The 26,720-nt window shown below is 41.3% G+C and overlaps 1 protein-coding gene across 1 annotated transcript in view; it reads right to left on the bottom strand.

The window, feature by feature from the left end:
- The window catches only part of LOC127415118 (ras and EF-hand domain-containing protein homolog), a 61,966-nt gene that overhangs the window by 5,208 nt on the left and 30,038 nt on the right, over window positions 1-26,720 (bottom strand). Inside the window, exons 10-14 of the mRNA XM_051653687.1 lie at window positions 23,753-24,032; window positions 18,934-19,059; window positions 12,221-12,368; window positions 10,117-10,198; window positions 9,372-9,486 (exon numbers count right to left, since the gene is read on the bottom strand). Of these exons, the coding sequence (XP_051509647.1) occupies window positions 9,372-9,486; window positions 10,117-10,198; window positions 12,221-12,368; window positions 18,934-19,059; window positions 23,753-24,032 (751 nt within the window). The remainder of the gene's footprint in view (window positions 1-9,371; window positions 9,487-10,116; window positions 10,199-12,220; window positions 12,369-18,933; window positions 19,060-23,752; window positions 24,033-26,720) is intronic.

Below are 26,720 nucleotides of genomic sequence, written 5' to 3'. Positions count from 1 at the left end.
GACTTACCTGCTTGTGCGTGCCACTACATGGGACAAAACCGATTCCACCTGGAGGTTGTAGAACCTCGCAAAGGTGTTGCCCAGCCTGCTGCTCTGCAAATGCCTGTTAGAGAGGTGCCCCTGGCCAAGGCCCAGGAGGCCGCTACACCCCTGGTAGAATGGGCTCGTAGCCCTACCTGGGGTGGCACGTCCTGGGTGTGATATGCCATAATTATGGTGTCAATGAGCCAGTGGGCGATCCTCTGCTTGGAGACAGCACTTCCTTTCCGCTGTGTACCAAAGCAGACAAAGAGCTGCTCAGAGACTCTAAAGCTCTGCGTGCGATCCAAATAGATGTGTAAAGCATGCACCGGACAAAGCAACATCAGGGCTGGGTCTGCCTCCTCCTGGGGCAGCGCTTGCAGGTTCACCACCTGGCCCCTAAAAGGGGTCGTGGGAACCTTGGGCACATAGCCTGGTCGGGGTCTCAGGATCACATGAGAGTAGCCCGGACTGAACTCCAGGCACGTTTCGCTGATAGAGAACGCTTGCAGGTCTCCTACCGTCTTGATGGAAGTGAGTGCTGTCAGGAGGGCAGTCTTCAAGAGAGTGCCTTAAGCTCAGCTGACTGCAAAGGCTCAAAGGGGGCTCTCTGTAGACCATGAAGAACTTCAGGGTTCAGCCTCCTGGCGCCTCTCAGGAACCTGATGATCAGGTCATGCTTCCCTAAGGACTTACCATCCACTGTGTCATGGTGTGCCGCTATAGCGGTAACATACACCTTCAAGGTGGATGGGGACAGCCGCCCTTCCCACCTCTCCTGCAGGAATGAAAGCACCGATCCAACTGCGCATCTCTGGGGGTCTTCCCATCGGGAAGAACACCACTTAGCGAACAGACGGCACTTAAAGGCATACAGGCGCCTCGTAGAGGGGGCCCTAGCCTGAGTGATCATGTCTACCACCACGGGTGGTAGACTGCTTAGGTCTTCCACGTCCCGTCAAGGGGCCAGACATGGAGATTCCAGAGGTCTGGTTGTGGGTGCCAGATGGTGCCCTGTCCCTGAGAAAGAAGGTCCTTCCTCAGGGATATTCGCCGGGGGGGGGGGTGCTGTCGCGAGGAGCGTGAGGTGCTACCAGGATGACCTGCTCCTCGTCCTCCCTGACCATGCACAGGGTCTGTGCAAGTAGGCTCACTGGGGGAAACGCATATTTGTGCAGTCCAGGGGGCCAGCTGTGTGCCAGCGCATCTATACCGAGAGGTGCCTCAGTCAGGGCGTACCAGAGCGGGCAGTGGGAGGATTCCTGGGAGGCAAACAGGTCTACCTGTGCCTGTCCAAATCGAGGGTGGAGTCTCCACTCTCCCCTGAGGGTAACCTGCTGTGACAATGCGTCCGCTGCAGTGTTGAGGTCACCTGGGATGTGAGTGAATCGCAGCGACTTGAGGTGCTGCTGACTCCAGAGGAGGAGACGGCGGGCGAGTTGTGACATACAACGGGAGCGCAGACTGCCTTGATGGTTGACATATGCTACCGTTGCTGTGTTGTCTGTCCAAACTAAAACGTGCTTGCCCTGGATCAACGGCCAGAACCTCCGCAGGGCGAGCAGAATTGCCAGCAACTCGAGGCAGTTGATGTGCCAATGCAGCCGTGGGCCTGTCCATAAGCCGGCGGCTGCGTGCCCGTTGCAAACAGCGCCCCAGCCCGTTTTGGAGGTGTCTGTCGTGACCATGACGCGCCTGGAGACCTGATCTAGGGGAAAGCCTGCCCGTAGAAACGTGAGATCGGTCCAAGGGCTGAAGAGACGGTGACAGATCGGCGTGATGGCCACGCGATGTGTCCTGCGGCGCCATGCCCATCTCGGGACTCGAGTCTGAAGCCAGTGCTGAAGCAGTCTCATATGCATCAACCCGAGCAGAGTGGCCACCGCTGAGGATGTCATATGCCCCAGGAGCCTCTGAAAAAATTTCAGTGGAACCGCTGTTGTCTGTTTGAACGCCTTCAAACAGGTCAGCACTGACTGTGCGCACTCGTTCGTGAGGCGCGCCATCAACAAGATTGAGTCCAACTCCAAACCGAGAAAAGAGATGCTCCCAGTTGATCCGAAGCCCTAGTCGGCCGAGGTGCGAGAGCACCAGGTCCCTGTGTGCACACAACACATCCCGAGAGTGAGCTAGGATTAGCCAACCATCGGGATAGTTGAGGATGCGAATGCCCACTTCCCTTAGCGGGGCAAGGGCTGCCTCTGCGACCTTCGTGAAGATGCGAGGGAACAAGGAGAGACCGAAAGGGATAACCTTGTACTGATACGCCCGACCCTCGAATGCAAACCGCAGGAAGGGTCTGTGTCGAGGTAGAATCGAGACATGGAAGTACACGTCCTTCAGGTCTACCGCCACGAACCAATCTTGATGCCGGACGCTCGCTAGAGTGCATCTTTGCATCAGCATCTAGGACGGGAGTCTGTGTAAATTCCGGTTCAGTACTCGCAGATCCAAGATTGGCTGCAACCCACCGCCTTTTTTCGGTACAATGAAGTAGGGGCTGTAAAACCCCTTCTTCATCTTGGCCAGAGGGACAATCTCGTCAGACGTACCAGCGGGTGGGGCCTCACGGCAGGGCAGAGCCTGAGGTGCCACACCATGTCGTGGCCGTGCTGAGTTCAGGGACATTGAAGTACTTACCTGGCTCCTTGTGACCACCCCCGGAACAGCCTGGGATGGGGGAGGAAGAGGCGTGTCCTCATGACCCGTGGAGACTGTCACATCGGGGGCAGATTTGTGCCACAGCTGGGCGCTCAGGGGTGGGGAGACCGCCGCTGGAGCGCCAAACCTGCTAAAATGGAGTCGTGGATGGTGGTCATGATGATGGCCGTACACACTGGGTATGTGACCCAGGGAACAAGGAAACCGCTCTTTCTGAACTCTTGGGTACTGCAGCCACTTGTACATGGAGCGCAATTAAATGCAAAGGTAACAAAAGATTCTCCTCCTGGCCCTCGATGGAGTGGTCTGCTTACCAGCTCCAGAGCAGTGGGTTTCGTCATCCCTGGGTCACCCGTCTCAGGGGTGCTTCGAAGCCTTTCGCGGGTTCTTGGCAGCCGCGAGACGGGTGGCGTCTGCTTCCTGCAGTGGGCTCCACACCGGGGACAGGCCGCAGGGGCGGGCTGCGGCAGAGCCGGTGCAGTCACTGCAGGGGGACGCCCTTGGCGATGAGCAGACGGGGCATGGGATCTTGAGCCGCGCCGGGGCAGGATGTGCCGGATAACCTCCGTCTGCTGCTTCAATGCTGAGAACTGCTGGGCAAAGTCCTCAGTGTCGCCGGACTGGCCAACTTGGGAAATGGGGGCAGCAAGGAACCTTGGCTTGTCGGCCTCTCCCATCTCGACCAGGTTGAGCCAAAGGTGGCACTCCTGGACCACCATGGTGGACATCGCCCACCCGAGAGACCGCGCCATGACCTTCGTTGCCCGGAGAGCGAGGTCGGTCGCCGAGCGCAGCTCCTGCAACAATCCTGGGGCAGAACTACCCTCGTGCAGTTCCTTTGGCACCTTGCCTTTGTGGACTTGCAGGAGAGCCATGGCGTGCAGGGTGGAGGCGGCTTGTCCAGCAGCACCGTAGGCCTTGGCCGTCAGAGACGACATAAACCTACAGGCCTTGGACGGGGGCTTTGGGCGCCCGCGCCAGGTGGCGGCGCTCTGCGGGCATAGGTGCACCTTGAGCACCTTTATCCACCGGGGGATTGCCAAATAGCCCTTGGCCACCCCCCCATTGAGGGTAGTGAGGGCGGGGAAGCTGAAAGATAGGGACTGGGCAGTAAAAAGTGCCTCCCATGACCTTGTCAGCTCTTCATGCACTTCCGGGAAGAAAGGAAGGGGGCGGGGCATGGCTTTGAGCAGCACCGCGAGCCCAGGAACCAATAATCGAGCTGCAAGGGTTCAGGGGAGAGCGGGGGGTTGCACTCTAGCCCGATGCTCATGGCTGTCCGGGAAAGCATATCATCATCTCCGCGTCAGCCTGTGTCTGGGCGACCGCACCCGAAGGGAGGAGCCCAGCTGAGTCTTCCGTGTCCGACTGGACAAGCCCGCTCTCCGATGCTGCGCTTGAGAGCTCATCACCTTTGCAGGCTCCGAATAAGTGGTCGAACTCTCCGTGAGACGAGCCGGTGAATCCTGAATGGGAGGTCTGTGGAGGGATACCCGGCGGAGGTGGTCCCATTGGAGTCCCCAAATTGCCCCCAATGCTAGCTGCGCTGGCCTCATACCCGGGGGTAGAAGGACCGAGGCGGGGAGCCTCTGGGGTGGCTTGCTTTCTTATGAAGGTAAGCCGCGACCGCATCGTTGCCATGGACATGTTCTTGCAGTGAGTACATGACCCATCTACGAACGCTGTCTCCGCGTGAGCAGTGCCCAGACACGAAAGACAGTGATTGTGACCGTCAGAAGGTGAGAGATAACGAGCGCAACCAGGAATAACACACAAACGGATAGGCATCTTTAAAAAGACGTTCCGTGTGTGCCGCTCTTTTAGAGATATATACTCTTTTAGAGAAATATACTCTTTTATTTCTGCCGAAGCGCCCAGGGGCATTCTCTGCAGTGCACCAGTGCAGAGGGGGGAGAAGCCGCTGAAATGCGCCGTCAGATCCAGCAGAGGTGAATGAACAGTCATGGGAATTCAGGTTAGTGAGCATGACCGTTCGGCTCCGAAGAGAAAATCTGAATAAGTGGTTGCATACCAGCTCCTTTTATACCCGTATGTCCAGGGGAGTGGTATGCAAATACCACTCGCCAATTTTCACTGGCCTTTTATCAAAGACCAGAGGTGTCTCGGGCTCCCAAGAGTGACCCCTAGTGTCACTACATCGACACAACGTCGAGTGGGTGACAGATAGGGAACTGACATTATTTCTCCCAACTGCGACTTTTTTTTGCAATTGCGGCTTTCTTACAATTGCAACTTTATTTCTATAATTGGGACTTTATTTCTTGCAATTGCAACTCTATCTCACAATTGCGAATATTTCTTACAAACGCAACTTTATTTCTGACAATTGCAACTTTATTTCTCAAAATTACGACTTTCATATGTCACAACTGAGACTTTATTTCTCACAATTGTGACTTTATTTCTCACAAATGTGACTTTATTTCTTGCAATTGCGACTATACCTTAAAATTGCAACTTTATTTCTGACAATTGCAACTTTATTTCTCAAAATTACGAATTCACATTGCACAATTAAGACTGTTCCTTACAACTGCAACTTTATTTCTGATAATTGCAACATTATTTTTAAAAATTGCAACTTCACATCTCACAGCTGACTTTATTTCTCACAGTTGGGACTTTATTTCTTGCAACTGCGACTCTATCTCACAATTGCGACTATTTCTTACAATTGCAACTTTATTTCTGAAAATTGCAACTTTATTTCTCAAAATTGCGACTTCAAATTTCACAGTTGCGACTATTTCTTACAATTGCAACTTTATTTCTGTCAATTTCAACTTTATTTCTCAAAATTGCAACTTCACATCTTACAACTTTAACTTTATTTCTCACAACTGCAACTTTATTTCTCACAATTGTGACTTTATATCTCACAACTGTAACTTTATTTCTCATAATTGTAACTTTATATTTCACAATTGTGACTTTATATCTCACAATTGCAACTTTATTTCTCATAATTGTAACTATATTTCACAATTGTGACTTTACATCTCACAATTGAGACTTTTTTTGCAATTGCGACTTTCTCACAACTGCAACTTTATTTCTCACAATTGCGACTTTATATCTCCCAATTGTAACTTTATTTCTCATAATTGTGACTTTTTTGCAATTGTGACTCTCTCAATTGTGACTATTTTTCGCAATTGCAACTTTATATCTCACAATTGCGACTTTTTTTGCAGTTGCGACTTTCTCACAATTGCAACTTTATTTCTGATAACTGCAACATTATTTCTAACAATCGCAACTTCACATCTCACAGCTGACTTTATTTCTCCCAATAATTACTTTATTTCTCCCAATTGCAACTTTATATCTCACAATTGCAACTTTTTTTGCAATTGCGACTCTATCTCACAATTGTGACTATTTCTTACAATTACAACTTTATTTTTCACAAATGGGACTTTATTTCTGACAATTGCAACTTTATTTCTCACAATTGCAACTATTTCTTATAATTGCAACTTTATTTCTCACAAATGTGACTATTTCTTGAAAATGCGACTTCACGTCTCACAACTGCGACTTCATTTCTCACAATTGCAACTTTATTTCTGACAATTGCAACTTTATTTCTCACAACTGCAACTATTTCTCACAACTGCAATTTTATTTCTCACAAATGTGACTTTATTTCTTGAAAATGTGACCACGTCTCACAACTGTGACTTCATTTCTCACAATTGCGACTTTATTTCTGACAATTGCAAATTTATTTCTGACAATTGCAACTTTATTTCTCAAAATTGCATTGCAACTTTATTTCTGACAATTGCAACTTTATTTCTCACAATTGCAACTATTTCTCACAACTGCAAATTTATTTCTCACAAATGTGGCTTTATTTCATAAAATAGCAACTACTTCTTACAATTGCAACTTTATTTCTGACAATTGTAACTTTATTTCTCAAAATTGCGACTCCACGTCTCACAACTGCAACTTCATTTCTCCCAATTGCGACTTTATTTCTGACAATTGCAACTTTATTTCACAAAATTGCGACTTAACATCTCACAAATGAGACTTTATATCTCACAATTGCGGCTTTTTTTGCAATTGCGACTTTTTGACAATTGAAACTATTTCTCACAATTACAACTTTTTTCTCATAACTGCAACTTTATTTCTCACAAATGTGACTATTTCTTGCAATTGTGACTCACAATTGCAACTTTATTTCTCAAAATTATGACCTCATCTAACAATTGCAAAATTATTTCTCACTGTTGCAACTTCTCACAATTGCAACTTTATTTCTCAAAATTGCAACTTTATTTCCATAAATGTGACTATCTCTTAAAATTGCGACTCTAACTTGCTATTGCGACTCTCTCACAATTGTGACTATTTCTTACAATTGCACCTTTTTTTCTGACAATTGCAACTTTATTTCTCAAAATTGCAACTTCACATCTCACAATTGCGACTTTATTTCTCACAAATGTGACTATCTCTTAAAATTTCCTACTCTATCTTGCAATTGTGACTCTCACAATTGTGACTATTTCTTACAATTGCAACTTTATTTCTGACAATTGCAACTTTATTTCTCAAAATTGCAACTTCATATCTCACAATTGTGACTATTTCTTACAATTGCAACTTTTTTCTTACAATTGCAACTTTATTTCTCACAAATATGACTTCATTTCTTACAATTGAAACTTTATTTCTGACAATTGCAACTTTATTTCTCAAAATTGCGACTATTTCTCACAAATGTGACTTTATTTCTTGCTATTGCGACTCTCACAATTGCGACTATTTCTTACAACTGCACCTTTTTTTCTGACAATTGCAACTTTATTTCTCAAAATTGCACCTTCACATCTCACAATTGTGACTTTATTTCTCACAATTGCAACTTTATTTCTCACAAATGTGACTATCTCTTAAAATTGCGACTTTATCTTGCAGTTGCGACTCTCTCACAATTGCGACTATTTCTTAACAATTGCAACTTTATTTCTGACAATTGCAACTTTATTTCTCAAAATTGCAACTTCATATCTCACAATTGCAACTATTTCTCACAAATGTGATTATTTCTTGCATCTGCGACTCTATCACGCAATTGCGACTTTCTTACAATTACAACTTTATTTCTGACAACTGCAACTATATTTCTCAAAATTGTGACCACATCTAACAGTTGCAACATTATTTCTCACAGTTGCAACTTTATTTCTCACAATTGCAACTTTATTTCTCACAAGTGTGACTTTATTTCTTGCAATTCCGACTCTCTCACAATTGCGACTATTTATTACAATTAAAACGATATTTCTGACAAATGCAACTTTATTTCACAAAATTGCGACTTCACATCTCACTATTGCATCTTGATTTCTCACAATTACAACTTTATTTCTCACAAATGTGACTTTATCTTTTGCAATTGCGACTCTATCTTGCAATTGCGACTCTCTCACAATTGCGACTATTTCTCACAATTGTGACTTTATATCTCCTATTTGCAACTTTATTTCTCAAAATTGCAACTTCACATCTCACAACTGTGACTTTATTTCTCAAAACTTCAACTTTATACCTCACAATTGTGACTTTATATCTCACAATTGCAACTTTATATCGCACAATCGCAACTTTTCTCACAATTGCGACTACTGAGAACTGCGACTTTATTTCTCACAGTTGCAACTTTATATTTCACAATTGTGACTTTATATCTCACAACTGCAAGTTTTTTGCAATTGTGACTTTATTTCTTACAATTGCAACTTTCTCACAATTGCGACTTTATATGTCACAATTGTGATTTTATTTCTTTTAATTGCAACTTTATGGGACCTATTTTAAGAGCGCTATGCTGTAAGCGCACAGAGTAAACTTAGCATGCACGAAGTCTAGGCTCAATTTGGCTGGTAAAATTGTGTGCGCCAAGCGCTAATGTGCTGGGTCAAGTGCAATTTCATTCTGAGTTTTTTTCCAGTTATTGCACTGTCTGTGTCCTATTATATACTCCATTTCCTGTTAAGCAATCTCGATATAAAGGAAGACAGCCTATTCATAAGAATTTAGTAGTGTAAATGGGCTGTATGCAATGCATTCCCTGCTTTGTGACTGTAACGCCACCTGCGCTGCTCTGGACCGCAATGTATGTGTTGCATGTTCTCTATCGGCCTCTCTTGGACTGTTGGCTCTCGCCCTGCTTGCCCGTGTATAATGTTTTAAATATGCATTAAATATGCTGTAATTCTCCCCCATTGTTCATTGTTTTGTAATCTATATTTGGTAAATGTTTTTCTGTTTAATGTTTTATGTTTAATTTCTGTATAGTGTCCTTGAGCTTTGGAAAGGCACTATACAAAATCAGCTTATTACAATAATATTATTATTATTGATCATATCAATATAAATCTTGGCTAGTTTTAGACTTAACAGAGGTCAAGTCTTAAAGGTACAGTAGCAAAAACAGCCAGTTTAATTCTAAGGGTCAGGGAGAGGGTGAAAAAAAGGTTATGCGCAACTAAATTTGGCCTTTTTTTTATTCAAGAAACCTTGATAAACATTATAAGTGGACTTCATGGAAAGGAATATTACAAATACTACAAAGGTGTAGAATGTGGCCCTTTTAACAGAGTGGCAAATATTGTAAATAAAATGACAATATACAGTCTGGAAATTACCTCAATGATGTCGACCCACTCGCGCACATTAAGGAAGCTCTTCTCACAGGTGACGTCATACAGTAGAAGAACTCCATCAGCTCTCCTGAAGTAAGACTTAGCAATGCTACGAAACCTGTAACAGAAACACCAACAGAGAAACCATAAATCCCTTCCACAACTGTATCATGGGACATTACAGTATGTATATGCCATCTGTATTTGTTTATTTATTTATTACTGGCAGTAGTCTAAATTATTCTGAAGGCTCAGCTACAAGCTGGAGGCCAGGGTTTCCTATCTTAATTAAATGGAGGTATTAGTATGGGTTTTGGTTGTGGTACACCGTGTCCTAACCAGATGCCACATTATATAGCGACACACGATAAAAGGTATCTCTTCCATTTCATGTTTTTGTCTTTCACATCACAGCTCATGAACTAGTCTGGAGCAAGGAGTTCTAATATACCACTAGTGAAGGGCTTGGGACTGTGCGTTACTGTGGTGCCACCAGCTAATTATCGTCAGGCTCCATAGTGATAAGTCGCATGACATTTACAGATCAGGTAATTGACTTAAAAATGTTTTTCCAGAACTGAGTGCCCATGAAATAGATGGCAGCAAGCAAGTCACATACTTCCGGCACTGCTCCAGCCGAGCAACTGCCTTTGAGAAGAATGGGAATGCTAAAGGACAGAGTATTCTCCAGGTATTATAGACCTCCTTGTTTTACTGTAGCCATAAAACTTGAGTCTTGAGATCTTACCTTTCCTGTCCAGCCGTATCCCACAGCTGCAGCACTGTTGGAACACCGTCTACTACCAAGGTTTTCATCTGAAAATCAACACCTGTGAGGAATTGAACAGGAAATGTACACAAATGGATTATTAGTATTATAAGTATGCATTTCTGTTCTGTCTTTGTGACATTTGTGACTCTGTCAGGGATTTATAGTTTTGAATCTAGTTTTTTTTATTTATATATTCTTTTTTATCTGTCCTTTAAATTTAGTTTAGTTCTAAGTTTTAGTTTTCTCAGATAAAAAATTTTTTTTTTTTTTTAGTATATTTAGTTTTCGTTTTAGTATTGTACGGTTGCCAAAGTTGATGCATTAACTGATATCATTTAAATCTGCAAAATGCTGTTAAATTTCTCAGGGCTTCTAGTGGCATTTTCACGTTTAATGATGGCGGGTGGTAAAGTTTTCAAATTGTTTAATATAGCCTACTGTGCATCAAAAACTAAAACTAAAATTAATTTCGGGTAATTTTTATTTTAGTTTATAAAAATCATGAAAATATATTTTAGTTTGTTTCATTTTTTCCAATTATGTTAGTTTTTATGTTTATTTCAGTTAAAGGGATAGTTCACCCAAAAATGAAAATTCCGTCATTGTTTACTAACCCCTGTGTTGTTATAACCCCATATGACTTTCTTTATTTTTTAAACACAAACGGAGAAATTGTAGAAAAAAATTTTGTTTTCAGTGATGTCATACAATGGAAGTTTATGGTGACCACCTCTTCAAGCTTCAAAAGGACACAAAAGTATAATTCAGAAGTCTAATAAATCTCATGATTGTTATGAAAGCATATAATAACAAACCGAAATTTAATGTATTATTTAGTGAAAATCTTCAACGACCATTGGTCTCCTGTGCACATTCATGAGAAAGACTGCACACGAGCTTTAGAGCTCCTTGCACGAGAGCAAAGCACTGCAGCTGCTCATGAGGTGGGGCGTCCAAGCGATGTTAACAACAGAAAACACAACATGGATGCACACAAACCAGAGAACAGAACTTACAAAACATGTATGAAGAGTTTGTAGTTGAAAAATAGATTAGCATTTAGATGCAATAGATGCACGACAACGACGACCAAATGACACGCATTAAAAGTTATCTTTTCTGTATTAATCAGAGTGTTTGTCCTAAACAGCTGCACTAAGTGACAGGACATTCTGTCGATAACTTAGTTTCTATATTTGGCATCGCGCCATGAGTCGCGTCCGCTATGAACTGGCACCAGTCAAAAATCATTCTGATAACATTACATTGAAGCCAGTATCTCAACTGCGGTTAAAACTACTTGTTTTTGGCTGAGAATGTTACACCTACCGACTGTTTTCACAGAGGTCTCTTCAGGCAAGGTCTGTCATACACACACACACACACACACACACACACACACACACAGGTTCAGAATGGATAAGACATTCCCGCTCCCTCCGTCTTTCTCTCCGGTCCTGGGCATAGAAATGCATCTATTTTTTGACTACAAACTCTTCAGACTTATTGTAAGTTCTGTTCTGTGGTTTGTGTGCAGCCATGTTGTGTTTTCTGTTATTAAAATCGTTGGTGGTCCTGTTGAAGTGAAACAAAATGAATTTTCGCTTGAACGGCACACCTCGCGAGCAGCTGCAGTGCTTTGCTCTCATGCAAGGAGCTCTAAAGCTCATGTGCAGGCTGTCTCATGAACGCGCACAGGAGATTTTCACTAAATAATCCATAAGATTTCAGTTTGTTTCTCACCAAACCTTACTGTATTCCTTCAGAACAAGTCATGAGTCGCATACATTAATTTATTAGACTCCTGAACTATACTTTTGTGTCCTTTTGAAGCATGAAGATGTGGTCACCATAAACTGCCATTGTATGACATCACTGAGCACAATTTTTTTTCACAATTTCTCCCTTTGTGTAAAGAAAAAGAAAGAAAGTCATATAGGGTTATAACAACACAGGGGTGAGTAAACAATGACAGAATTTTCTTTTTTGGGTGAACTATCCCTTTAACAAACATTTTCATTTAGTTTTCATTTAACACTGGATTCTATTCAAGTGCAGTTGAGTGTTGGAGAGGTCTTACCCAGTGTGGCACTGGTGTTGCCTTTGAACTCGTTTTTACAGAGGCGAAGAAGGAAACTAGACTTGCCCACCGCAGCGTCTCCTGCCAATACAATCCTGTAAGCCTTTTCAGACAGAGCCTTAGTCACCGCCAACTCATCCTTCTCTTTCTACAAAGATATACAAAAAAGAGTGTCCCCTTTAAGGAAAATATATTCCTTTCAAACCTACCAGATGGAATAAAAAGAATTCCAAAAAAAATCAATTCCAACAGTCATTTAATTCAGTGTGACTATTGGTGGAACTGGAGAAACATAAAGAATGTGGTTCCTCTAACAATACATTTACGCAGTAATACCATAGTTATTTGGACATGTGCCATCGTAATGCCATGAATAACATGAATATATTAATCATTTAAGGTAAACTGAGGCGTACAAAAGTCTGAGACAACATTCTGTGAACAAAATCTTGGATTATTTGCTCTAAAACTTATAATAAATATTTAAGATTCTGCACGATTTATCACTTGTCACTTATCAAACATGAGAAAATGTGTGGCATTGACCCAGTTTAATCCTTTATACAAAAGGTCAGATTTTCTTGCTTCCATTGAAGCAACACAACATATTCTTTGAAACATTCTCAAATCATGCTGGATAACATGATCATCAGATTTTGCACAAACTTGTGGAGTCTATGGCAGCTCCAGTGCATGCCGTCATTAAAGCAAAAGCGGGATTCTGAAATTAGTGTTTTTCAAATCACCTTTTCTTTTTATATTTTATATATATATATATATATATATATATATATATATATATATATATATATATATATATATATATAGAAAGTTTAAAATGACATGGTACAAAAATACACAGACATAGTATAATATAGAAATTTCACTTTTCAACCCCAACCCACCCACAAAACAAGAAATAAAAAGACAAATGAAGAGATACACAACTAAAAGACTAAAATCAAAATAAAACCCCAGCTCTCCAAACCTGTAGCGCCAACCAGTAATTTACATATGCAGTATATACACAAACACACAATAGAGATATGCATAAACATACACAAACATACATACAAATACATAACAAAATAAGAAATAGGAGACTAGAGAAATAAAATGACTACCTAATTTACCCTATTGATTTGAGATAAGAAAGACAAACCACCCCAGTATTTTTCTTCACACAAACTTTTATTTTTTTCCAGAGGAATATAAGAGGATAACTCTTCCATCCACATAGAAATAGTGGGTGGTTCAGGGGCTTTACATAGCAAAGTTAAACACTTATTGGCAGCATATTAGTGCCATCCTTACAAACCTAAAATTAACATCATTTTGTTCTGGAAACACTGATATTTCCCCTAACAGAGTAAGCCTGGGGTTGGGGGGGATTTCAACACCAGCAACTTCTGCAATAGCGTCTAAGACCCCTTTCCAGTACTGCTCCAATTCTAGACAAAACCAAAGTATATGTAAAGCGTCCCTTTGCCTATTTTGCATCTTCAACAGAACTCTGAATAGCTGTTGAATCTGTGGATTATATTAAACTGAATTAATTTATGTTGGCTGTTGAAAGGAAAGGTCTGCAAATTTTCACAAACTGTTTCCCATTCTTGGTCCTCAAATAGACATTTCAAATGGATCTGGATGGGAGTGAAAACGTATGTCTCAGCTGTTCAAAAGACATAAGGCTGCCTTCTTCATATAAGTCGCCAAATGTCTGAATGCCCCTCAGTTGCCACTGTTGAGCTATCCCATCTCTAAGGATAGGTGGTAGAGCAGCATGATCTCAAATAAAATTCGGCAAGTGTGTGCGCTGATTTTTCTTTAGCCGAAATTGGTATATGTTGACCGAATTAGAAAACACTGCCTCCAGAGGCTAAAGTGCTAAGTGTTTCAGAGCATATAAACAAGTGTGACATCCATTTATATCCAGGAGAGTTCGCCAGAAGCCAGTTGTAAAAAGAATTGTTTTCAGTTGAACAGGGTGTAAAACCAAAATGAGGTTTAGGGGTAGATTATATGTGCCATGAGGGAATGTAATTGTTGTTGAGCCATTCCAAATATATCCGATGGGAGATAGGGCATGTCAGTGAGTCGATATACTGTTGCCGATCCTAGGGTACCGGAACTTCCGGAAACAGCATGCCAACTTTCCTTGTGATCGTGTTGGGTAGAGCGGGGTTATAGTAAAAAGGGGTAGATCTCATTACATTTTTCCTTATATCAGCCCAAACTTTACAAGTGCCTAATATAAATGGATTTATAGTTATGTTCTTTACATAATTTAAAGGGACAATAGGTGCGGCAGCTAAAGAAACACCCTCAATCTGCACTTCTTCTATTTGTCGCCATGTAGGGGAATAAGTATTTTCTGCTTGCCATACCCACAAAGTTCTTAAGTGGGCTGCACAGTAAAATAAATAGAAACTGGGAAGCTGTAGTCCTCCCTTACAGAATGGCATGTGTAGGGATTTTAATTTGAACCGTGCAACCTTCCCCTTCCATATAAAACCTGAGATAAGCCTATCTAGGTCCTTGAAAAAAGACTTTGGCAGCATGGATGGAAGTGTCTGGAACAGATATAAGAATTTAGGTAAGACGTTCATTTTAATAAAGTTCACCCGGCCAATTAACGAGATAGGAAGAGATTTCCATCTATCTAAATCTTTTTCTTATTTTTTGAGTAGGGGAACATGATTAAAATTATATACTTGAGATATATCCCTAGGTATTTGCAGTCCTAAGTACACAAGTTTGGTAGCATTCCATAAAAAAGGAATATTTCTTAGAGGAAGTTGAGCAGCTGCATTATTCAGCGGCATTGCAACACTTTTATACATATTGATCTTATACCCAGATACCATGCTGTAATACTGCAGTACTGTAGTCTGTATTCATAAGATACAGCATAATGTCATCCGTATTTAGTGATATTATATGTTAGGAGTGGCGAATTGAAAAGTCGCTAATAAACTGATGTGACCTAATTGCAATAGCTAGAGGCTCAATTGCAAGTGTGAATAACAGGGCGTACAATGGACAGCCCTGTCTGAAATTTTGCTGTTAGTCTGAACTACAGCCACCGGATGCCTATAGAGTATCTTAACCATATTGAGAAATGAATGGCCAAAATTCATATTTTATAAAACTGAAAACAAATAAGACCGCTCAGCTCGGTCAAACGCCTTCTTGGCGTCCAAAGAGATGGCTAATACTGGGTACTCCACCTGCGTGGCAGCGAAAATTACATTCATAACCCTACAGACATTATCAAAGGATGAACGATCCTGAATAAATCCTGTCTGATCTGCGTGCACCAGTCGTTGCATAACTTTTTCAAGTCTAAGTGTGACAATTTTTGCAAAGATCTTGTAATCAGAATTGAGCAACGAAATAGGCCTATATGAGTCACACAGGCCAGCATCTTTGCCAGGCTTAAGTAACAGTGTTATAATTGCCTGTTCGAGTGTATCTGGTAATCTCTGTTCCTTTATGGCATTCATATACATATACATTAGTGGATTCATTAATTTTTAAAGGTTTTTAAAAAAATCAATGAAAAGCCATCCAGGCCAGGCGACTTTCTGGTGGACAATTTGTCAACGGCTTCTTAAATTTCAGTCTCTGTAATATCATCTTCTAAGGAGTCTCTACAGTCATTGGTTAATGATGGTATGACCAGTCTGTCTAGGAAATCACTAATCATATCCAAATCATCACCTTGGGATGTATATAGAGGTTTATAGAATTGCATGAACTCTTGGTTTATAAGTTCAGGATCTTTGATAACATTGCTGTTCTGGCATATTGAGGTTAGGGCTGCCCCCGACCAAAGATTTTCCTAGTCGAATAGTAGCCGTTAGTTTAAGCCATTAGTCAACTAGTTGTCGCACGTTTATGATATTAATTTAATTACTTAATTACTTTTTGGGGGGCATCAGAAAATGGTTTGAGTTCCAGTGTTGAGAAATTGTTTTATAAGTAATATTGCTAACACTGTTCTACATTACAGAGAAATACTAAACCATAATAATAAGCCTTTAAAATATACATGTTACAAACGCACACGAAGCGAGCCGCAGTGACACCGGCAAAAGGCGTAATGATTCTGAATGTGTCAGAAAAACAAGCAAGGAGACTATCTGAACATTTCGTTAATATATAGACAGAAATGCACATTAGGGCTGTGCCGACAGACAATGATCTCGTGGATCGAGGATGTACAGAGTGATCGCCAATAGCTGATGCCTTTGACGATGTCAAGATGATATTTGGCTCGTTTTCCCATTAATGTATTAAATTATTATTATTATTATTATAATTATTATTATTATTATTGTAATGATCTGTTGGTGCTGGCAATGACGATGACGAAGACGATGATAAGAACCCAAGTGCAATTTATTAATAAACGTGAAATCCAATAAACCCTAACAGAAACATGAAACAAAAACAAAAACAAAACATGAACTTGACTTGACTTTTACATGGCCGTATATATATATATATATATATATATATATATATATATATATATATATCGTGAAGGAAGGAACAAAAAAATTTATTCACACACATGATGCATATGATGGACAATGAAAAACCTGACCGGTAGTGAATGCACAGATGAAGTAGGTTCTTTGCCAGAGAGATATTGTCCTTCACAACTGTTGTAAAGTCATCTTTCAAAAAGTTGAACAACACACATTTTAATTGCACTTAATTTTTTTTCCAGTTTCATTTGAATTTTTAGTTAAAATAAATACAAAATAAAGTTGAAACCAAGGTGTCTTGATTTATTGTGTAGGCTTAACCCTAACCCTGCTTAACGAAAATTACCCCATAGTACCACCTAGTGTCCAACCAGCAGTAATACCGGTGTGGAGTTTTTTTTTCTGCATCCAACCGACCAGGGGTGGACTGGCCATCGGGAGAACTGGGACTTTTCCCGAAGGGCTGACCACGAAATGGGGCCGAATGGGCCACGATAAGCTGAAATGGGCTGCTGCGTTATGCAGAACGGGCCACAAAACGCCGCTGCGATATGCAGAAAAGGACAGCGACATTGTTTGAATTTAAAAACGTCATGAACTCAGAATCATTAAGTAAGTGATTACTAAATTGCCAACGTTTAATTCCTAATTTGACAATAAGGGACATAATTGTGAGAACTAAAGGAGAGTGGTCTGATATTGTTTGTGGAAGATACTCACATGAGTCAACTAAGTATTCCTGTCCTTTATGCACAAGAAAAAAATCTATTCTTGAAAAACTTTTATGCACCTGCGAGTAGTATGAAAATTCACTATGGGACTTATGCAAGGCCCTCCATATATCAATCAGATCTAACTTAGCCATTACAAATTTTTAGGCTCTAGCTGACTGTGTCAAATTGGCAGACTTAGAGTATCTGTTGGGTCAAGAACAAATTAAAATATCCTCCAATAATAGTAATAGGTAATGGGAGATTTAAATGAAGATTTCCCTCCGGGAAACCAACAAACCGTAGACTGTTTCATCTGGAACGGTTTTCGAGATCGCTGACTTTATCCCTCATGATGTTAATTTCATTCTTGGAAATTTTCTTCCCTTCGGCGATGTCTTCACAGAGATTCACAACAGCTTCTTCAAAGCTGTTTTGGTGAGTTTCGATTTCGCTCAGCTTATGTTATCAACAGAATCCCGTATTTCACACAATCGGCCATCAATAATTTCTTGTATTTTTATGAAGCCGCGCTCCATCTCTGCCTGAAACCACGAGGGAGGTGAGAATGGTAATGGCGCTGGCGTTAAAGCCATTGCCTCGTCAGCAGAAATTTCTTTCTTGTTCTCGGCAGCTTTCTTTGGTGGCATCCTCAAAGATTTCCCTGTAGAGTCTCTTCGATTGAATAAAAAAGAAAATGAGGCTGCAGTAACATTTTAGTAGTTAAAATATACTAACAGAGTTTTAACATGGGAGTGATGCTTTCTGCGTCTTTCCCTCAGGCGGCCATAACCAGAACTTATTATAAAATTCTTATTACTAAGTAATAATTATCTATTGCACAGGTTATATGAGAGTAAACACTTGGGCATTTAAGCTTTAGGAGTTTTTGAGTTTTAGGGCTGTAATTTATATTTTGTTAAAAGGGTCACAACAATATTATTTTAATATGTTCCCTATAATATTAGTAAAATGTTTTGCACACAAAACAGTCATATATTTGTAAAACATGATAATTTTCCACCCTCATTCTGACCCTCTGTCAGAAACGCTCGGTTTTGGTTTTGGTGCTGCTTCTCCTTTAAGACTTGACTGTACACGCCCACTCTTATGATTGGCTCTCTGATCTTGACTGATCTGCTCTCTCTACTTGCCAATTCACTGCTCACTACTGCTGGGCCGGCCATGGAAGTGATAAGGTAAAGTAAGTGCTGATGTGTTGTTGTGGAGGCGGTCAGATGCAAATGTATACCACAAAGTGACATCACAATGTGGAGGAAGTAGAGAATGAGTCGTTTTGGCAGCTTGGTTTCAACAAATGCTCTTTTTGCAGTGAGGAGTAAGTTTTGAGTTCTGAAACTAAGTGTTTTTATAGTACAATGTTCAAGGAAAATTTTATTTCTCATGTCATGACCCCTTTAGAAGTTAGAAGCTGTGCCTGTGGGTCAAATATTCTGATCTGTGGCTTTAATAACTTTAGGTGATCTGTGTTGGGTGAATCCAGTACCTCAGTGAAGATAGCAGAGAGGCATTTCTTCCCTGAATCGTTTTTCTGAGCAGACTGTGATGGAGTCCAACTCAGAACTGATTCACTATCTGATCCAAACGCAGCCTCATCTCGTACCTCCACAACCTGTCAACACACACACAGTTCATTTCAAACGTGAGCTTGAGCCAGCTGTCATATGACTTCAAAATTTTTGGAATAAGTGATTCAGACCATTTTTATCACTTTTTTTTAATTTTATTTTTTATTTTTATTTTGGAGCTTGACAGCCTCAGTCCCAATTCACTTTCATTAAATAAAAAAGAGTGGCAAGGATGTTCTTCAAAAATTCACCTTTTGTGTTCCACAAGAAAGAAAGAAAGAAAGAAAAAAGAAAGAAAGAAAGAAAGATTTGCTTGTCAGGGACCAACCCTTGATATTCATGGGACTATAGAAAATGTAAAACATTTTTGATGTAAAACTTCTCAAATGAGCTAGAAAAACAGATTTAAATGTGGCTAAATTTTTCGTACGACTTTTACGCTGAACACCCCCTGTCGGAGGCCACTTGTTTTTTGTCATAAGAAATACTGTATATATTAGCCTAATAGCATTAGTCCTTCAATTTCAATTTGACTCTTTTTACTTTCTTAACCCTGTAAAGCCTGACATATGAAAGAATTGTCAGAAATTTCTAATTTTTTAAGTTCCATTAGACAAACTATAAAAAGAAATTGCAAAAACAAAAAAAAACAATTGGTACGTTTTTATTTTTTTTTTTTTTTTTATGTCATATTTGATACATTAGGCTTTAAAGGTCATTATCTTCCTGAGGCCCAGCAATTCTTTTTTGTGTACATTTGTGGACATTTATTATTTAAGTTTTTCTTGGCCCATACATGCTACAGTGGTAATTCTTGGGGTATTATCAGAGGACTCCCTGGGCTTATTAGACATACCAAATGTTTGAGAGTTTGGCCATGACAACTTCCTCTGCTTGGTCTATAAATATTGATTGAAATGTATCACAGTTCAGCACATCAAATATGAGTAAAATATTCTTTTTTTCAATAAACAATTTTTATCATATGTATTTTAGGCACAAAACACTATATTGACATTTAAAAAGGGAAATTGTTTTTCGCTGGGTCTCTGGAACTTATGGTATGATGACATCATAATAGCTTGTAATGTAAAATAATGAGATCTTTATAATGACAGAACAGGGTGCATATATGAAAATACACAGAAATATTAGTTAACACTTTAAATATATCTTATAAAAAGTATATGTCAGAATTTTAAAAGCTCTGTGATTTTATTTATTTATTTATTTAGTGATGGACATGAATGGAATGTAATGGTGATTGAGAGATATACCTCAAAAGCCTGTTGTATCATATCTGATACATAGATCAATGGGATTTTTCAATAAAATAATATACAAAAATTTAACCAAGCACAAGTTGCTTATATTCAGCAAATACTTATTTTAAAATATCAGTAACAATATAATCATTACTGTCACTTTTACTTTATTATTTCAAATTAAAATAACAGTGCATGTAATACAAAAGCTGACATTTTTGGAAAATTTGTACAAATATTTTTCCATCAAGAAACGCCTGGAAATGTCCACCAGGTGGCATTATGTCAATGATGCATAGGCTTTAGAAAATAGCATTTCAAATTTGATAGAGGCAGCGTTATAGGGTTAATAAATGTTCCTGTTCTTATTGTATGCAATTCATCAGTGCACATAAATAATAACCAATAATATAAAAGCTTACAATCTGTCACAATAAAATCCTGTCCTACTTAATTTCATGCTTATTATTCTGTTTCCCTTGTTAATGATCTTTTATGTTGTCTTACATGCTGAGGTGGGTAATAACGTGCTACATTTACTCCGTTACATTTACTTGAGTACATTTTTGGGGAACAAAATACTTTTAGAGTAGGTTTAAAAGTGTGTACTTCTTACTCTCACTCAAGTAAATTTCTAATGAAATTTTTTTACTTTTACTTCTTTACAATCTGCGGCGTTCCTGTCGTTACATTACTGGGTTTAATTTTAATTAATGCGTAATTTATTATTTACAAGAGCGGAAGTTCACACAGAGGCACACGCTGCTGTCATAGATTGTCACTCAAGTCATCAGTGCTGCAGCATCAAACACTTTCTTCGCTCCGCACAGTGAAAAAAAAGAATAGTTTCATCATGCAGTGCCTTCATTTAACACCAAGACAAGCGGGTATTTTAAGATTAAAATCACAGTTTCAACTTAAGGCAGCATGCTGAGGTAAGTTTTGGCTCTAATCCTAACATGGGTTTTTCTGTGTAATGTGATGGTCATTTTCAGGGTGATTCTGTAACTGGGCTCTTATGACATCCCCTTTGTCCCGCATGTCATGAGCAGTATTTATGCATTTACCACGTGCCCTCACGTGGGTACTGGAAACTATCGCAGCTACTTCAGGTGGATTAACTGTATAAATCCATGTAAACATCCAAGTTAAGTGTAAATGAATGCCTTGGCTCTGCTGTTCACGTGATTGACAACTGAAGCGTGAACAGACAGCATTTCTGCGCGTGCACAGCGAGGTGCACGGGGCATGCGTGTGAGAGATGTGCAGGCGTGAGGCAATCGTATGACAAAGAGAGTGGCTGTTTCCGAATTTGTTCACTATTTCCTATATAGTGAATGGCAGTGAGTGCACTATATCTCAGCAGTGAGTGAACGAAATGAGTGAATTCGGATGCTGACGTATACACCGAGCATCGGAGCTCTGGGGCTGTCACAAAAACAACATCACATATCAACTTTTTAAATACTTGGGCCTTACTTGTTATTCTTATTAAATAATATATTAATACAATAAATCTTCATTCTGTTTGTCATTTTTAATATATCCTGTGTTAATATAAAGAGTAAACACATTTGATCAAATAAAGAGTACATTTTAAAATGTATCTGTATGTTTTGCCTCTCTGTAAGTTATTATGTTATTTCAATCAAGTAATGATTTGTCAAAAAGTAATTTAATACATTCAGCATGAAAGAAAACATTGCAGGAGTGGAGGAAGCAGTAAACTCCCAGCTTGTTCGTCTTCCCCATTGTGGATTGTGGGCAATTAACCGTTGTCAAGTGTACATCAAATGTACACTCAAAATTAGAGTGCATTGTGGGTAATAATGAGTGAACAAAAGTAAGGAATGAGTGGCTCACTCAGAATTCAGACAATCCAACAAAATGGCGGAACACTCGAAATAGTGCACTATATAGTGGATAGGAGGCAGTTTCAGACACAGCGAGTGTTCCACGACCGGGGTTGGTGCCCTACACAGGCTGCCTACTCTGCGCTTAGAGAGTAGAGGTACTGCTGTACCTATCTAAATTCTTTCAACTCTGAAAACTGTAACTACACTGAAATAAGAATCCACGCAGGACATTAAAAGCTATGAAATAGCGAAAGAAGGCTTTAATAAAGCATGATCTTGCTTTGTTTATATTTCAGCATTATATATAATGTCCCTGTGGGACATTTTCACGTTTTCACCGTAATAATTACTAGAAATGTTTCCAAACCTCTCTTACTGACAAATTCATCCAGATCTGATGAGCCCTTAAAAGGGATAGTTCACCCAAAAATTAAAATTCTCATTATTTACTCACCCTCATGCCACCCCATATGTGTGTGACTTTCTTTCATCTGCTGAACTGAAATGAAGATTTTTAGAAGAATTTCTCAGCTCTGAAGGTCCATACAATGCAAGTGAAAGGGTGGCAACATTTTAAAGCTAAACAAAATCACATAAGTCAGCATAAAAGTAATCCATAAGACTCTAGTGGTTAAATCTGTATCTTCAGAAGTGATGTGATTGGTGTGGATGAGAAACAGGTCACCTTCACATTCTTCTTTTTGTGTTTTTGGTGATTCACATTCTCTGCCGACCCCTGCTGTCTAGCAAAAATGACAAATATTGATCTGTTTCTCACACACACCCATCATATCACTTCAGAAGATATGGATTTAACTACTGGAGTCTTATGGATTACTTTTATGCTGCCTTTATGTGCTTTTTGGAACATCAAAATTTTGGCCTACAGAACTGAAATATTCTTCTAAATATCATAATTTGTGTTCTGCAGAAGAAAGGAAGGCATACACATCTGGGATGGCATGAGGGTGAGTAAATAATGAGAGAATTTTCATTTTTGGGTAAACTACCCCTTTAAAGTGATAGCTCAGCCATAATTTAATATTCTGTCATCATTTCCCAACCCCCATGTTGTTCCAAACCAGTGTGATGCTTTGCTATGTTAGACAGAATGTTAGGGACTGACAGTCTCGCTCACCATTCACTTTCAACATATAGAGGGAAAAAAATTTAACTGAAGGTAAATAGTGACTCAGGCAAACATTCTGTCTAATATTTACTTTGTGTTTCATGGAAGAAAGAAAGTCATACGTGTTTGGAACAACATGATGGTGAATGATGACAGAATTTCCATTAATAATAATAATAATTCTGTAATACATGTTAAATGTGTATTATAGGGGAGTTAATGTCTATTATGTCATTTGTGAAAGTAAAAATCACTACTTGAGTACTCTTTTAATTGGATACTTTCTTACTCTTACTCAAGTAATTATTTATGTTAGTACTTTTACTTCTACTTGAGTAATTATTTTTTTAAAGTAATTGTACTTTTACTTGAGTACAGTTTTTGGCGACTCTACCCACCTCTGCTTACATGAAGAAAAGCATTATCCTCTGTCGTGTTTGATTGGTCATTTTATTAATATTTGGGAAACTTTTTGATGACATCATACCTCTGTGTCCGAAGTGTCCCCAGACACAGTGGTGCTGTTGTCCAATGCTTGCACAGGACTTGGACAGCAAGTTCTCCCATCCTCATATTCGTAGCCATTATTTGAGCGCAGGGTTGACATGCCGCTGTCCACGCAGCTCTCGGGCAGGCTGTCCTCCTCACAGCTGCGTCTGCGCATGGGGTCACACAGAGCCAGAGCCAGAGAATCACAGCTCTGTCTGTGCAGATCCTCCATCAGCTGAAGATGAACATAGCCCTCGTCTGCACAAGTGTTACAGCACCTACAAGTATTAATTATTATTAATATTACAAGTATATTAATATGAACATCAAAGTTACAAAATATTGCTCATTCTGTGTTCATTATAAAGAAACTGAGACATTTAGTAATCATTTTAAATATATAAAACACAGCACTATAAACTAGGGCCTGGTATTGATACATATTTCCTGATTCGATTCTAATTCACAAATTCTCGATTCGATTTGATTCCACTTTTGATTTGATTAGATTACAATTTATATGGGTTTATTTTAGTTATAATGTGCATTTTGCTTATAGGCCCTATATAGTATGAAAGAAATTCTGTCATAGCTAATGCTGTTAATTACACAGGGTATCACCTCTGGTTTTTGATAAAAGGCCAATGAAAATCCCCCGGACGTATGGGTATAAAAGGAGCTGGTATGCAACCACTCATTCAGATTTTCTCTTCGGAGCCGAACGGTCATGCTCATTGAGCTGAATTCTCACGACTGTTCATTCACCTCTGCTGGATCTGACAGCACATTTCAGCGGCTTCTCCCTCCTCTGCACTGGTGCACTGCAGAGAATGCCCCTGGGCGTTCGGCAGAAAAAAGATAGTATATTTTCTGAAAGAGTATCTTTCTCTAAAAGAGCGGCACACACGGAACGTCTTTTTAAAGACACGTCTTTTTAAAGATGCCTTTCCGATTGTGTGTTATTCCTGGTTGCGGTCGTTACCTCTCAACTTCAGACGGACATGATCGCTGTCTTTCGTGTATGGGTGCGACCCACATGGAGGCAGCGTTCGTGGATGGTTCATGTTATCACTGCAAGAACATGACCATGGCATCGTTGCAGTCGCGGCTTGCTTTCATAAGAAAGCAAGCCACCCCAACGGCTCCCCGCCTCAGTCCTTCTACCTACAGGTTTGAGGCCAGTGCGGCTAGCACTGGGGGCGATTTGGGGACTCCAATGGGATCGCCTCCGCTGGGTATCCCCCCGCGGACCTCCCATTCCCCAGCATGCTCGTCTGCCCCGATCGGGCTTCCGGATGAGTCCTCCGGCTCGTCTCACGGCGAGTTAGACCTCTTGTTCAGAGCCCGCGAAGCTGATGAGCTCTCGAGCACAGCATCGGAGAGCAGGCTTGTCCAGTCGGACGCAGAAGCCTCAGCTGGGCTCCCCCCCTCAGGTGCGGTTGCCCAGTCACAGGCTGATGCGGAAATGATGGACATGCTTTCCCGGGCAGCCGCAAGCGTCGGGCTAGAGTGGAACCCTCCGCTCTCCCCTGAACCCTCGCGGCTTGATGATTGGTTCCTGGGCTCGCGGCCCTGCTCAAAGCAGCCATGCCCCGCTCCAGTGCCTTTCTTCCCGGAAGTGCACAAGGAGCTGACGAAATTGTGGGAGGCACCTTTTACTGCCCGGTCCTGAATCCTCAGTTCCCCGCCCTCACTACCCTCAATGGCAGGGCGGCCAGGGGCTATATGGTGATTCCCCCAGTGGATAAGGCGCTCGCGGTGCACCTATATCCGCAGAGCGCCGCCACCTGGCGCGGACGCCCAAAGCTACCGTCCAAGCCCTGTAGGTTCACGTCATCCCTGACGGCCAAAGCCTACAGCGCTGCTGGACAAGCCGCCTCTGCCCTGCATGCCATGGCTCTCCTGCAGGTCCACCAAGCCAAGGCGATAAAAGAAATGCACGAAGGTAGTTCCACCCCAGATCTGATTCAGGAACTGCACTTGGCGACCGACCTCACTCTCCGAGCGACGAAGGTCATGGCGTGGTCTCTCGGGCAGACGATGTCCACATTAGTGGTCCAGGAGCGCCACCTTTGGCTCAACCTGGTCGAGATGGGTGAGGCCGACAAGACACGGTTCCTTGCTGCCCCCATCTCTGCCCCCATCTCCCAGGCTGGCCTATTCGGCGACACCGTCAAGGACTTTGCCCAGTAGTTCTCGACGGTGAAGCAGCAGACGGAGGCTATCTGGCATATCCTGCCCCGGTGCAGCTCAAGATCCCGCACCCCATCTGCTCGTCGCTGAGGGCATCCCCCTGCGGTGACTGCACCGGCTCCGCCGCAGCCTGCCCCTTTGGCCCGGCCCTGGCGTGGAGCCCACCGCAGGAAGCAGATGCCACTCAGTCTCTTTGACAGCGCGCCTCACGAATGAGTGCGCACAGTCGGTGCTGGCCTGTTTGAAGGCATACAAACAGAAAAGTGCGGTTCCACTGAAACTCTTTCAGAGGCTCCTGGGGCATATGGCATCCTCAGCAGTGGCCACCCCGCTCGGGTTGATGCATATGAGACCGCTTCAGCACTGGCTTCAGACTCGAGTCCGAGATGGGCATGGCACCGCGGGACACATTGTGTGGTCATCACGCCGGTCTGTCACCGTCTTTTCAGCCCTTGGACCGACTTCTCATTTCTACGGGCAGGTGTTCTCCTAGAGCAGGTCTATACCACCTGCAAGAATTTGGGGCCTCATAGACAACTATTACAAAAGAATGCACGCTGTCATTGATGGTAAAGGGGGCAATACACAGTATTAAGAACTAAGGGTATGCAGACTTTTGAACAGGGGTCATTTTATTTTTTTTCTTTGTTGCCATGTTTTGTTTTATGATTGTGCCATTCTGCTACACCTTCAGTTGAATATGAATCCCATAAGAAATAAAAGAAATGTGTTTTCTTTAAAAATGGTACATATATTACCAATTCTCCAAGGGT

The sequence above is a fragment of the Myxocyprinus asiaticus genome, chromosome 24, assembly GCF_019703515.2.
Source record: "Myxocyprinus asiaticus isolate MX2 ecotype Aquarium Trade chromosome 24, UBuf_Myxa_2, whole genome shotgun sequence".
Lineage (NCBI taxonomy): Eukaryota > Metazoa > Chordata > Actinopteri > Cypriniformes > Catostomidae > Myxocyprinus > Myxocyprinus asiaticus.
Note: the sequence above shows the minus strand (reverse complement) of the source record. Positions and strands in the feature narration are given on the sequence as shown.